A 12,657-nucleotide genomic window follows, 5' to 3' on the forward strand; every position below is an offset into this window, starting at 1 on the left:
ATAAAATGCCCCAACATTAATTGTCAATCAAGCTTTTAATGCAGGACAAGAACTGAAAAGAACTCTTGAGTTTCTATTTCCTCACAAACGACATCTTTTTTACTTTTTGTTTGGTTTGTTTAAATTTTGGTAAAGCGTTTAGAATATCATCATGCTTTTGTCTCACATTACTCTTTGCATTGTATGTAACTACTGTATTCTTCAGGATGAAAGACTCTTTTTCTAATCTTAAACCATGACAGCTAGTGAACCTTTAGCTCTGAGTGCAATCCAAGTTACCATGGAATTATGTTTCAACAAAAACCTGAAAATGTGAAAATGGAGTGATCCTGCTGAAACACCAATCTATGGTGTTTCAGGCAGATAACCCACGTGACCTGTGAAATCCTTTGGCCTAGATGTCACTTTGTTCCACACACACTCAGATTCTGTCCCACTCTGCCCTCTGCTGAACAACTGGGAGCACAGCATGGCTGCTACGAGGCAACTAAACATTCCTCTGTGATTTTAGATCATGTTCTATTTGGAGGTTTTGTGTTTAATTTAACAGTACTTTAAAAAGTCTGATTTGATCCCTTTTCACTTCGAGTGGTACAGTTCTACTTACAAGTGCTGGGTCGTTTTTCAAAGAGAAAGTGAAAGCTAGCAATGAAGACCTTACATTGCCAAGCCATAATTAACTTTTGGCAGCACAGAAACATTTGCAAGAATCACTTTTAAGCTTTAAAAATTCTGTATTCTGCAAATACAGAATTTTTCAATTTTGTATGTGTTGTTCAAGGTTTATAAAAAGTAATATAAATATGTCCAATGTATTTTTTAAAAGAAGTTCTACTACAATAGTGTGTGAAATTGACTGCAAAACAGGTTGGTGGTTCAGTCATGATTTGGTTGTTGTTCTTTTCAAGAAAATTACATTACATTATTGTAAATTATATTAATGCACCTGCATTGGCTCATTGACCCAGGCTGAGATGTTCAGTTTATCGACAACAGAGAACCACTGATCTGGAGTAGAAATGCTATATTCATTACCAACCAGTAACACAGACCAGACTTACTGTTCATCCCCACTTGAACACATGACCTGGTCTATTTAACCCAGGATGAATTTAATCTACGTTTAGTGCCACTATTCTAACCTTCTATGAAACTAAACACAAGTTTAATTTAATTTCATTTTCAGTTTTCTTTTTCACCAAAGACTGTTTTTTTTATGCCAAGTGGAAGCAGCAATCTGCACTAAAGACTCAATATTAAGCTTCACTTGAACCAACAGCCAGGGTTGGAAATGGTTAGGTTGTCCCCAAATGATGAAGATAGTTTTATTCGTGTCACTAGTCACTGGTCATAATTGTAAAACTAAGGTGTGTTTGCGCACATTCCAGTACAAGCACTAGTTTCACACTACGAACTAGTGGTGCGAAAAATCCACACATTAAAACAAGAAATTTAGACCACACTTAAATATTTTTTTATGTTGCTTTTTAACAAAATTCTGCCCATGGTCTTTTTGTAAATATTTTGTTTTTTTTCTCCACTTTCTGTTACTCTTGTCCATTAAAAAGGGCTTAACAGAAAGAACTTTCATTACCTGATTAGTTGGAATTCCAGAAACTTAATATCTTTGTTTTGGTGCATTGTTCTTACATTGCACTGCATGTATTTTAGTCAAGGATAAATGGAAAGTAATAGGACGTATGGGGAACATTTTTTTCCAGAGGGGGTCACTGTTTTATAATCGGCGATTTGTTTTATTACACAGCTCTTGAAATCTTGTTACATAAAATTATCTTAAGCACCCATGTACTTCAAATTAAAAAAAAGGAGATGAAATCACTATTTTATTTATTTATTTATTTTTATATATCCTCAGATAAAGTTGGGATCGGAACACACACGTTTATGATTTATAATAAAAGTAAACTTTGAGGGTTTACGCCCATTTAGGATGAATCGAAACTTTAAGAGAGACGGAAATTGCCCGAGCGAAAACACGTCTTAACCCAGAGCAGTCAGCAGTCAGTCACATTGCATGCAGCAGAGATGGTGTGCAGACCTCACTGAACTGGGCAGCAAGGTGAAAACTGAGGACTCACTCAGTTTGTGGTGAGTGCTGAAATGTTTGTTTTTGCTACAAGCCAGCAGACATGCAGTTGCGCCAGTGTCCTAATCCTATTAGCTGGAGAGACCGTAAGAGCTCGGTGTGACAAGACACAGATGAGTAAGTGGAGGATTACTGGGATAAAACAGTGTTGTGATTCGGCGTACACCTAAATTTACAGCTGTCATTGGGTTAGTTTCTGTTTGACAGAGGAGAGACGAAGCTAAAGTTAGCAAGTGTTAACTGCTGGGCTAGGTAGCTCACTAGCTGCTTATAGCGGTGGTGCTATTTTTCTGACGTGACTTATAGCTTTTAATGAGGACTCCTGATGGGACTTGTTGTTTAAATTATCATAGTAGCCGTAAAAGTAATTGCTAAGCTATCGTTCACGTTTTTGCGTAGTCAAAATAACAAGGAAGTTCTTCGCTGATATGTGATTGGCCGACATATATAGCCAAAGATCGTTTGTTATCAGGTGATGCTGCACGGTACAGTAAAATAAAATAAAATTAACTGTGTTGCCTTCAGCTGTTACCGTTCGGTCAGAACTGGAGGTTTCCAGCAGAGACAAAACTAAACGGCATCTATTACCAGTTTAATAATGACTCACATTAATGTGAAATAAATCGTGGTTATCACAAATATTTATTAATAAGGTTGACCCAAATTTGACTTGAAATAATAAAGAATAAAATACAGTGAAAGTAAATAAATAGTCTTATTATTTTTATCTCTGCATTAAATCTGAGCCAAATAGTTGTAATTCTCTAAATATGCTATTTCTGTGCCCCAAATGACTAAGCAACTATCTGCAGGGCGGAGAAAGGAAAAGGAAACCCATCAGAAAGTGTTTATCTAGGAGTACCACGTGAGGTCTGTTGAACTTCAGCCAATTAGCAGTAATAAAAAATTTTATGTTGTATGAGGACTTTTCTTATTTTTGAAATGCTCAAGGTGTAAGATTTCACCTCTCCCCTCATTTTTTGCGAGGTAAGTGTATCAACACATGGTAATTGGTAAAAGAATATTTTTATGATGCACAACAAATAACTTGCAAGTCAGTTTGTTGTGTAAATGTTGGTCAAAGATCATGATTTGAACTACTTTTCTCTGTAAATCTGAGGCCTTTATCATGAGACCGTGCTTGACATAACAGAAAGTGAAAGTATACTGCCTTATATTGGGGCATCAAATACAAGGTACTTTCTTCTTTTCTGGTAGACACAAGCCTGACGATGAAGTGTCCACATTGTGACTATGATATTTTGGATAAGAAATCCAAGTTTTGCAGTGAGTGTGGCTTCAAGCTTCCGGCCACAACTTCAAACACAGAAGGTAAGTGGACAAGTGTAGAGATTCAATTTATTCTCATGTATTAACTAATCATTAAAAAGAAAAAAATGTTTGTATGCTTATATGTTTAAAAATTCAACATATAAGGTTAACAGATATTCTGTCTGTTGACCTTGTTAAATTAACAAGGTATTGTCAAGGGTAAGCATTTTCTCAAGAGAGTTGAAAAGTTATTACATTCGGAATAATAAAAAATAAGCTTAGAAAATTTATTGATGAAGGTGACATGAAAGTATGGTTATTTATTTAAAAGCACATTTTAGTAACTAGCATTTAATGTGATCCTGTGAAACTTTACTAATCAAATTAATAATGAGCTTGCATAGAAATAAGTGTTTGTTTAGCAAGCTTTGTCCTCGTCCTAACATTTACCATAATACATATCAGTTTTAAAGCGCTTTAAAAAAAACTTAAAATTACTTAATCTATTATAGTAGTAGTGTCATCTCATGTGTTTTAATTTTATTGTTTTGTGACTTTAAGTGAAATAATAATGTTTGGTGAATTGTAACTAAGATTAAGCTTTTTGGAAACAACCAAAAAGCTTGTTGTGAAACAAGCTTTCACTTAACACCTCATGCCGATTGTTAAGTATGTTTATCCCTTTCAAAGCAGACCCACAGCATCACTAAAACTTATGCCAGAGGATATTTACAAAAGAAAATATATATATATCTGGTGACCTCTCTTCTATGATATCTGGTTATAATTTGATGTGGAATGTTATGAGTTTGGAATAAAGAAAAACTTTCAAGTAACTGTTTTTCAAATTAGATTTTTATTCTTAGTTTTATTTCTCTGTTGCAGACACAGGAAATCAGCCTAAGTCCCTGATTGCAAACTCTGAAAGCAAAATGGAGGAATCAAACTCTCAGAGAAACGTCCATGACACAGAGAGCATAGACTCCAATAAATCTCCCAAACGACCCAATGATGAACAACTCAACCCAAAGAAAAAGGTGAGAGTAAGTAACCTGAACGGTTTTACTCTTCTTATTGATGAGATCATCTCAAGTGTTGGCACCAATAATTGTTCATGTGGACACATAGCTCATAGTTGTTCATAAAATGAACAAGTTTTCTATGGGGTATGATAAAGGATTGCAATGCAAATGGAGTATACAATACAATTAGTTATTTCCAGACAGCGGTTTTAGCATCTTCCAACTGCTGAAGCCTGACTACCGTACACATATCTACCATAATGTATATTTTTTACAATGAAATGCAGTTATGCATTTACATTTTTAAGAAAATGGGAATCTGAAAATTTGTGTCATAAGAACTGAATTTTGAATTAAAAATGTAAAGAAACCTTTCAGAAATTGTATGATCTGTGAAACAAGGCCAGAATTAATCCTTCATTTGTCCAGAATTAAAACATATATTTTCTTTGTGGCCTTTATAGAAGAAAAAAAGAAAAAAAAACAAAACAAGAAGGGTAACAACATACCTTCAGACCAAGATCAGAGCCAGTCTGACCCGTCACTCGTGTCTTTGGAAGACAGTCAGAGGAAGGTGACACAAGGAAGAGGAGACACCAGTGACAGTGAAAGCTCAGATGCCAATATGGAGGAAACGACAGACTCACTCCAAGATGATCCCCGCTCACCCCTACAGCATTCATTACCAGCTAATAGCACAGCAGCCTCCTCTAAAAGTACAGTGATTGAAGAACCTGTACCTATAGCTGAGGACACTTCTGCAAGTCAGTCTGAGGAAACCAAAGCGAAAGAGACTGATGCCAATAAGTCAGTTCAGGATCAAACACCTGAGAAAGGAGCAGGTGATGTTTCAACTCAAGCTTCAGCCTCAACAGACAAGCAGATCCCCCAGTCAGTTTCAGCTGAGGGGGCAAAGCCTGCTGATTCTAAAGAGCAAAAGGGTATCCCAAAAAATTCAAAAAACAAGAATGAATCTGTTGTTGCCGTAGAATCTAGACTGGACAAGAATGCAAATTCAAATCCAAATGCAAAAGAAACACAGCAGAAGGCTAAAGGTCAAGATGATCAGAAACAGAAAGGAAAAGGTCAGCAGGACCAGAAGCAGAAGTCAGCACCATCAAAGGTACTGTTGGTTAATGGTTGTGTTAATGTTTGTGTTACAAAACTGTTTATGAAAAAGACCTGTGTAATGTGTGTACAAATGGCATTTATGCTTAACTTTGCAGGCTGATAACTCAGGCTCCACTGTGGATCCGGAAAAGAACATGGAGTCTGAGAACAGGCAGAATGAAGTTTCAGGTAGTGAGGAGCAACAAAGTCAAAACAGTAAGAAAAGCACAAAAGCCAAAACTCCAGCAGCACCACTGCCTAAAACGTAAGACATGTTCAACTTTCAAAAACGACTTTTATTTTTGGACAATTATGTTCAGTAAACCAATTTTCTTCTTTTTGCTTTCTAGGCAAATTCAAAACAAAAACATTGTCACACGAGACAGGCTGACAATTTGCTTCCATGCCGTTCTTTCAAAAGATTTTAAATTTCATCCTGATGAAGATCGAATCTTTATCAGAGCTGGGAAACCTATTGCAAACAGCTGGAATGAAGATGCAGCAGAGCTGGAAGTAACCAGGTAGGAAAGTGCCAAAAACTCAATTTAATCTTGGGTTTTAACTCTTTGCTAAGTTATGTTAAATGCTGACACAAAACTGTTTCACCTTTTGATTTTAGGAGGTTTTTATTGTTTGAATGGTTTATATTTGAGAGTGAAAAGCTTTTCTAGAAAAATAATTCCGTAAAAATGGTGAGGTAAGACCTGGCTAGGAAAAAATAAGCTTTGAAGAAGTATTATTTAAGAATACTTTCAAAGAGGATCTGGCTCTGGTTGCAAACAATAAAGAAATGGTGAATAATTAGAGATGTTTAAATAATGCATGAAATTTAAGAGAAATACATTGTTTTTAGTTATTCCACAAACATGCAAAGTTGAACTTCATTCTTGTCTCACTGATTTTACAGCATGTGGCCTATAATTTGTTCTCCTCTGCAGGGATCTTGGAGAACATGGTTATCTTGTTGAAGGAAGCCTCACAACGAGAAAATCCAAAGTTGTGTCTGAGTCCATAGCATACAAATATGTTGTCTATAAGAAACAAAAGAAGAGTTATGAGTTTGAGTACATATACAAACTAGACTCTACACATCACTATATCAACAGGTGCTTGTTTGTGAAACAACACCTCATCACTGATGATGGTAAATAAATAACAAAAAAAAGTCTCTCAGTCAAACTGTGCAGTCATTTTAGCTAGTATATTAGCATTTCAATTTACGCTGTGATTGTGTAGCAAGTATTTATTTTCTATTTTCTGGTAAAGGGGACTGGCATCAGTATGACGACATCATCTGTGCTGAGCCATCAAAGGGCATGCTGGCTCGCCTCAAGGATAAGCTTTGGCCTGATCAACGTAAAAGTCTGATTCAAGGACGAGAAATTGCTGCCGATGTGATGCTGAATTCAATATTTGATCTTCTGATGAGCTGGAGTGATACCAATGTAAAAAGTTTTCAAATTCAGCTAAATCAGTTTTTCCAGGTTTATGCAAACCCTTTTGTATTTGAGGAAAAGGAAAAGAAATGGTTCTCCTTACACTTTGGGGAAGACGAAGTAAGTTCAGAAATTGTGTTTGCAATCTAGACCCTGATTTTTGGCCAATTTAACTCACTCTTATTTTTAATGCAATATTATAGGTGAGGAAGATCCTGAAAGAGTTCATGCTGACACACGTGATCCCTCAGCTCCAGGATAGGGCTGAGAAAAATCTCTACATCCCAGACCACATGAGAGCAGCTGTGGTCATGCTTCATGTGTGGAGACAGTACAAACTCAAACTTGAAAATTCTGAGCTCTTCCGCCTCTGTTCTGCACTGTGTTTGCCTGAACTAGAGAAGGACAAATTTCTTCAGTTCTGGGCAAATTTTTCTCAAGCTGTTTCAGTATTCAAAAAGTAGGTACCCAAAATATCTTAATTTTAATAACAAAACATGAATTTTAGTAAAGAAGAAGATTAAGACCTTTGTTTGGAAGCAATGACGGAGAATGAAATGATCTGACACTTTATATGCAAAACATTAAATCCCACAGATTATGAATAAATATTTAAAAGCTGTTTGTTTGTAGTTTGCCAGAAATGCTGGTGGATCTCATCAAAATGGTCAAAAGTGCTTCAATGCCTCACTGGATTACATTACTGCCACTCCTTCATCTGCTGAGAGGTACCATAAAGCCTTTTGAAGGAAAAACCTCTGGAAACAGAAACTATAGTTTGTCCTGGGCAGGTTTGGAAGGCATTGACTTTAACCAAATACACTTTAACATTCAAAGCAGGAAGTAAGTTCCATCAGTTTTTAACTGTCTGCAGATTATTTTTAAGTTTTTATTTTCAAATAGATCAATGTTACTTTTTGATTGTTTCTTTTTCAGAGAACTTATGAATGTGATGAAGAAAAACAGTCACTTGATGAAGCTGGATCCACTTTTAGTTCGGTCCTGCTTGTACTTAATGCCACTTGAGGAACAGCTGGACTGTAGCTCCAGCGTTAAACCCGAGCTTCTGGACATACTTTATGTTTTTACTAATAAGGTTCCTCACGACATTACTGCCAGCAGCTCTGAGGTGAGTGGAAATCAGTGCTAAATTTAGATTATCATTCATTATTGTATTTCTGAAATCACCAGCTTTTTAGAAGTCTTTACTTGGCATTATGCTTTATGGCATATATCTATGTCTGCATATGAACCTCTAACTGCATGGAAATTTGTTGCCTTCTAAAATGAGAGTCAGGAGTTATTGGTGACAGTGTCACTTAATATTATTTCTGGTTTTCTGTTATGTTTTCTAGGATGTCACTAAAATTCTTGCACACATCCAAGAGCATCTCATTGAGGAAAAATACAGGTAGTGACATCAATAAAATCTTTTGTGTTTGTGAAGCCTGCAAATTGTATCTATTTATTTATGACTACCAGTTAAGGATTCAACCAGTGATCTTTGACTTTTACATAAAGGACAATTCTCAACATTAGATGAGTATGAGTTGTTAGAGATGGCTCACAATAAAACTGAAAAGGTAAAGATTGAAATCTAGAAAAAAATAATTAAAAAAGTTATTTAAATTTTCAAAGTTCTCATCTTTAACAGTAGATAATTTAAAAGCATCAATTATGTTTAGGTGTGTTACTTAGAATAGTTACTGTATGTACATGCTGTTGTTTAAAGAACACTAAACATGGCTACTCAACTGATGGTTGATTGCAAAATATTCACATCCAATGTGAATTCACAAAGCAAAGAGTTATGTGGAGTTTGTCCATTTCGGAGGAGTTCATTTAGTATGAGCTCTGAGCTCTGGCTGCTTTGCTTCTGGCAGATTTGAAATGACTAATGGGCATGTCTTATTCCTCTTCGATCTTTTTTCCTAATTCTGTACAGTATTGAGCCATGGAGTACTTGATTTAGGAAAAGGAAACAAAACCAAACAGTCAATGGAAGTTGGTGAAAATCTCACTTCTTTGCACAAATGAATTTTTATTCATTTTGCTCAGATAGAAAAAAAAAAAGTCTACTGCAGCTAACGCAAGGCATAGTGAGTGAGTTTGTCATATGTGTATAGAGTAGCTATGGATTTGATTTAAAAAAATAATAATTTACGGATGTAAGGTGGGCAATTGGTACAGATTATTTTGGCTATGCTTAATATTTTCTTTACAAAAACGTGGTAAGGAACTCACCCAGGACTTTAAATTATTAAGAGCCATTTCATGTTTGAGTATCACCCAACTCATCTATTAATTTTCTTCATCATAGCGGCTTCACACAGGCTTACAGGAAGGAATGTCTGACAACTGCGATGACGTTGTTAGAGAAGCTCTGCAAAGGAGTCAAACCAGAAACGTCTACCCAAAACTTTCCACAGATCCCTGTGGCAGCGACAAATCTTCTTGCTTTAGTTTCAGATTTCTTTTTGTCTAACAAGGAACAGGTAAATCCATAGGTCTTATCAGCAGAGTTTGACTTACGTTTGTTTGTACAAATTGAAAATTGTAAATACTATTTAGGAGTCTGAGGATGCAGATGGAGAACAGCAACATGCAAAAGACTTGGTAATCTCTCAGGGGATGGAAGTAATGAGAAACTGGGTGAATCGGTCATTCAAACAAAATTTACTAAAGTGGAGACTAACAAGCCTTTACTCAGCAAAAACAACGGAACTGGAGGTGAGTTTTTTTTTATTTTTTTTTATCTTTTTAGCCAAATATTGACAAAACATGCATCTTATGAGTTTTTTAATTCTTACATTTCAGACATGGAACAACATTATTTCCATTAACTTCAAAGATAAAAAATGTACAAAAGAATGGAGGGAAACATTTATTATGGACTTTGAGGGCAAGTTCAAACAGGTAGGTGATGCACTGGAGAGTTGAGATTATTTTCAGTCAGAGATAACAGTGATTTAATTAATTTATGAAATTTTTGTTTTTGTTTTAGGAATCTTCACTTGATCAAATTGAATTCTACTGTAAAAATATAGAGGAGTTTAGTGATTGCTATCCACATGTTGCTGGGAGCATTGAGAAGTGTGCTCTTGAAGCCGTCACGACTTTGTGCCAGGTATGACACTTTTGATTTTATTTATCAAATGCTTCACTAGCTTTTGGAAGTCTTGGTTATGTGAAAATGTATCCAATGGGCAAAATGGTTATGTTTCTTAAATATATTATAAGCTCCTTGACAAGAAAGGAAAAAATAATGAAAATAGACTGCACATTTGAATTTTTCCCATTGATTAGCTGAATGATTGTCTTCTCATTGTATGCAGACTAGGTCTGAAGGAAAACTGTTTGAGAGGTTAAATATAAACTGGAAGTTCGGGAAGCTCATCTCTGCAATCATCCAAAAGTCCTGGCCGAGGGATGGTCAAGGAAAATATCAGGAGGAAGAAGAAATGGTTCTTCAGCACCTCCTCTCCTGGACTGCAGCTAAAGATATTTTTCACCTATATGGTATTTTTTTTTACTTTAAAAAGATCCTATGAAACAGTATAGTCTGAAGAAAAGCATTCTTTAGCTTGGAGAGGCACACAAAACTGAGTAACCCCTTGTTTAAAAATCAATTAAACAACAAACCACAAACTGGAGATAATTAATACGTGATTTGGCTGTTTGCTTTGGGATAAAGAGACAATTACTTTTAAATTCTGTATATACAGGTGCAGACACAAAGCTGATTGAAAAGCTCTCTCAAGATGCCAGAGACCGATTGGCTATAGCCATATCAGCCTTCACAGCCATAATCAATCAGCTGATACATGGAGACATTAAAATCAGTCTGCTCAACATCATTCTGGAGAGGAAAGATGCCTTCTTAGATTTGCTGAAGATCGGTAAATTCTTTTAAAATAAAAACTGAAGTTGAAACAATTGACTAAATAAAATCGAAAAGAAACTTGATATTTTTGTATGTTATGTTTTTAAAAGACTGCCTCACAGAGAAAGAACAACACAGAGATCTTTCCAAAATGAAAAGGTTTTTGCAACACAGAGCAGAAGAAGTGAAGTCTGTGTACCACGAAAAGGAGCTTGTGGTTGTCATATTATCAATGAGCCACAAACTTGAAGAACATATGAGAGGTATGAGGCTTACATAAAGAAGTTTAGTTAATTTTGATTTGTTGTTGCAAAGCTAACGAGTGGTTATTTTGTTTATTTTATTAGTTGATGTTTCTGACCTGGAGGACAAAACACAAATCAACATTGAGATGATGCCCTTGAACCATTTCATGGAAGTTCATCATTTTGACCAAGTGGCTACCGCAATGTCTGGAATTGTTACCTTCTTCAGCCTGGACGAGGAAATGAGAGACATGGCAACATTCCTATACAAATTCAATGAAAGTATTGTCCTAAAAATGTGTTGGGAAAAATTTGCCATACAAATGGTCAGAGACGAAACTGAAGATGTGGATGAGGAGCCCTCTGAGGAGGATATTGATGCCACACCAGAAATGATATATGATGAGATCTACTTGCCTTGTAGGGATGAATACAAAGACATCTACACTCGCTTAAAAAATGGAAGCATAAGACTTGAAGAAGTCGATCATCTTTTCAAAGCCTACAAGGACAAGTATGATGATCTCACTCAAGAGCTTGATATCATGTCCAAACAGGATACATCTGAAAACAAACAGTGGATTCATCAGAGGGTCCAACAAGTCCAGCAATATCATGAGCTTCATCTCGCTGTGGAATCTGCTAAAGTTATTATGATGGTCAAAGACACACTTGGCCTCCAAGGGGACTTCAAGGTCTTGGAAACGCTGACGGACATTGTAAGTAGAATAGAATAGAAGAATAGAATAGAATAGCATTTATTGTCATTGAACAGGATTCAACGAAATTTCTATTGCAACTCCCGTGCAAAAAGTCAAAAAATACAATATTAACCCTCCTGTTGTCCTCGGCTCATGTCGACCGAGGACAAGCCCTTAAAAAATATGTTTTTCAATTGCAGCTGCATACAGAAACTTCAATCTAACAGTCCTGCATCAGAACTATGGTGTGCACAACTCAGGGGGAAGTTTAGGCTCAAGCAATCCAAATGTGAACTTTACAAAAGAAATAAAGATAACCAAACCCAGGCCTCAGGTCAGACTGACCGGAAGACTAAGGAAATTACAGCTGGACAGGCAAACAGTATGGAATGGCATCATTGATCTCCGTAAAACTGATATCTTTTCAAATTTCCCCCCCTTCCTGTTGCCCTCGGGTTGACATGACCCGAGGACAAGCCCTTATAAAACATTTTTTTAATTGCAACTGCATACAGAAACTTGAAATCTAACAGTCCTGAATCAGACCTACAGTGTTCACAACTCAGATGGAATTTTCTGCTGGAGCAATTCAAATGTGAACTTGACGAAAAAAATAAGAACAACCTCCTGTTGTCTTCGGGTCAAAATGACCCGAAGACAAGAGGAGGGTTAAATAAACAAACACACAATAATAATAATATATACAACTAAAATTAACTAAAGGCACTCAACCACACCAAAGAAGAAGCAGCAGGTCCAATTATGGTAAAGTGCAGATGATGTGACAGTGCAAGTGCAGAACAATATGGCTGTGTGGGGGTGGGGGGGGGTATGTGAGGTTATGATATGTGTGGGAGGGGGCGGCAGGGAGTAATGGCTCT

The 12,657-nt window shown here is 36.2% G+C and overlaps 1 protein-coding gene across 4 annotated transcripts in view; it reads left to right on the forward strand.

The window, feature by feature from the left end:
• Positions 1 to 1,981: 1,981 nt before the first annotated feature.
• The window catches only part of rnf213a (ring finger protein 213a), a 38,096-nt gene continuing 27,420 nt past the window's right edge, over positions 1,982 to 12,657 (forward strand). The window contains exons 1-20 of one of the 4 annotated variants that reach the window (XM_055035412.1): positions 1,982 to 2,109; positions 3,326 to 3,439; positions 4,265 to 4,422; positions 4,866 to 5,524; positions 5,628 to 5,776; positions 5,862 to 6,032; positions 6,450 to 6,655; positions 6,778 to 7,067; positions 7,151 to 7,407; positions 7,581 to 7,790; positions 7,884 to 8,076; positions 8,303 to 8,358; positions 9,268 to 9,442; positions 9,519 to 9,677; positions 9,765 to 9,863; positions 9,952 to 10,074; positions 10,283 to 10,466; positions 10,673 to 10,846; positions 10,941 to 11,093; positions 11,178 to 11,794. In XM_055035412.1, coding sequence (XP_054891387.1) covers positions 5,027 to 5,524; positions 5,628 to 5,776; positions 5,862 to 6,032; positions 6,450 to 6,655; positions 6,778 to 7,067; positions 7,151 to 7,407; positions 7,581 to 7,790; positions 7,884 to 8,076; positions 8,303 to 8,358; positions 9,268 to 9,442; positions 9,519 to 9,677; positions 9,765 to 9,863; positions 9,952 to 10,074; positions 10,283 to 10,466; positions 10,673 to 10,846; positions 10,941 to 11,093; positions 11,178 to 11,794 — 3,714 coding nt within the window. In that variant the 5' untranslated portion in view covers positions 1,982 to 2,109; positions 3,326 to 3,439; positions 4,265 to 4,422; positions 4,866 to 5,026. Of the gene's footprint in view, positions 2,110 to 2,151; positions 2,225 to 3,325; positions 3,440 to 4,264; positions 4,427 to 4,865; positions 5,525 to 5,627; positions 5,777 to 5,861; positions 6,033 to 6,449; positions 6,656 to 6,777; positions 7,068 to 7,150; positions 7,408 to 7,580; positions 7,791 to 7,883; positions 8,077 to 8,302; positions 8,359 to 9,267; positions 9,443 to 9,518; positions 9,678 to 9,764; positions 9,864 to 9,951; positions 10,075 to 10,282; positions 10,467 to 10,672; positions 10,847 to 10,940; positions 11,094 to 11,177; positions 11,795 to 12,657 lie in introns of those variants that run through there. The other 3 variants (XM_055035411.1, XM_055035413.1, XM_055035414.1) reach the window with 3 other exon arrangements.

This window comes from Poeciliopsis prolifica, unplaced genomic scaffold (genome assembly GCF_027474105.1).
Source record: "Poeciliopsis prolifica strain line A6 unplaced genomic scaffold, Auburn_PproV2 SCAFFOLD010, whole genome shotgun sequence".
NCBI classification, from domain to species: Eukaryota; Metazoa; Chordata; class Actinopteri; order Cyprinodontiformes; family Poeciliidae; genus Poeciliopsis; species Poeciliopsis prolifica.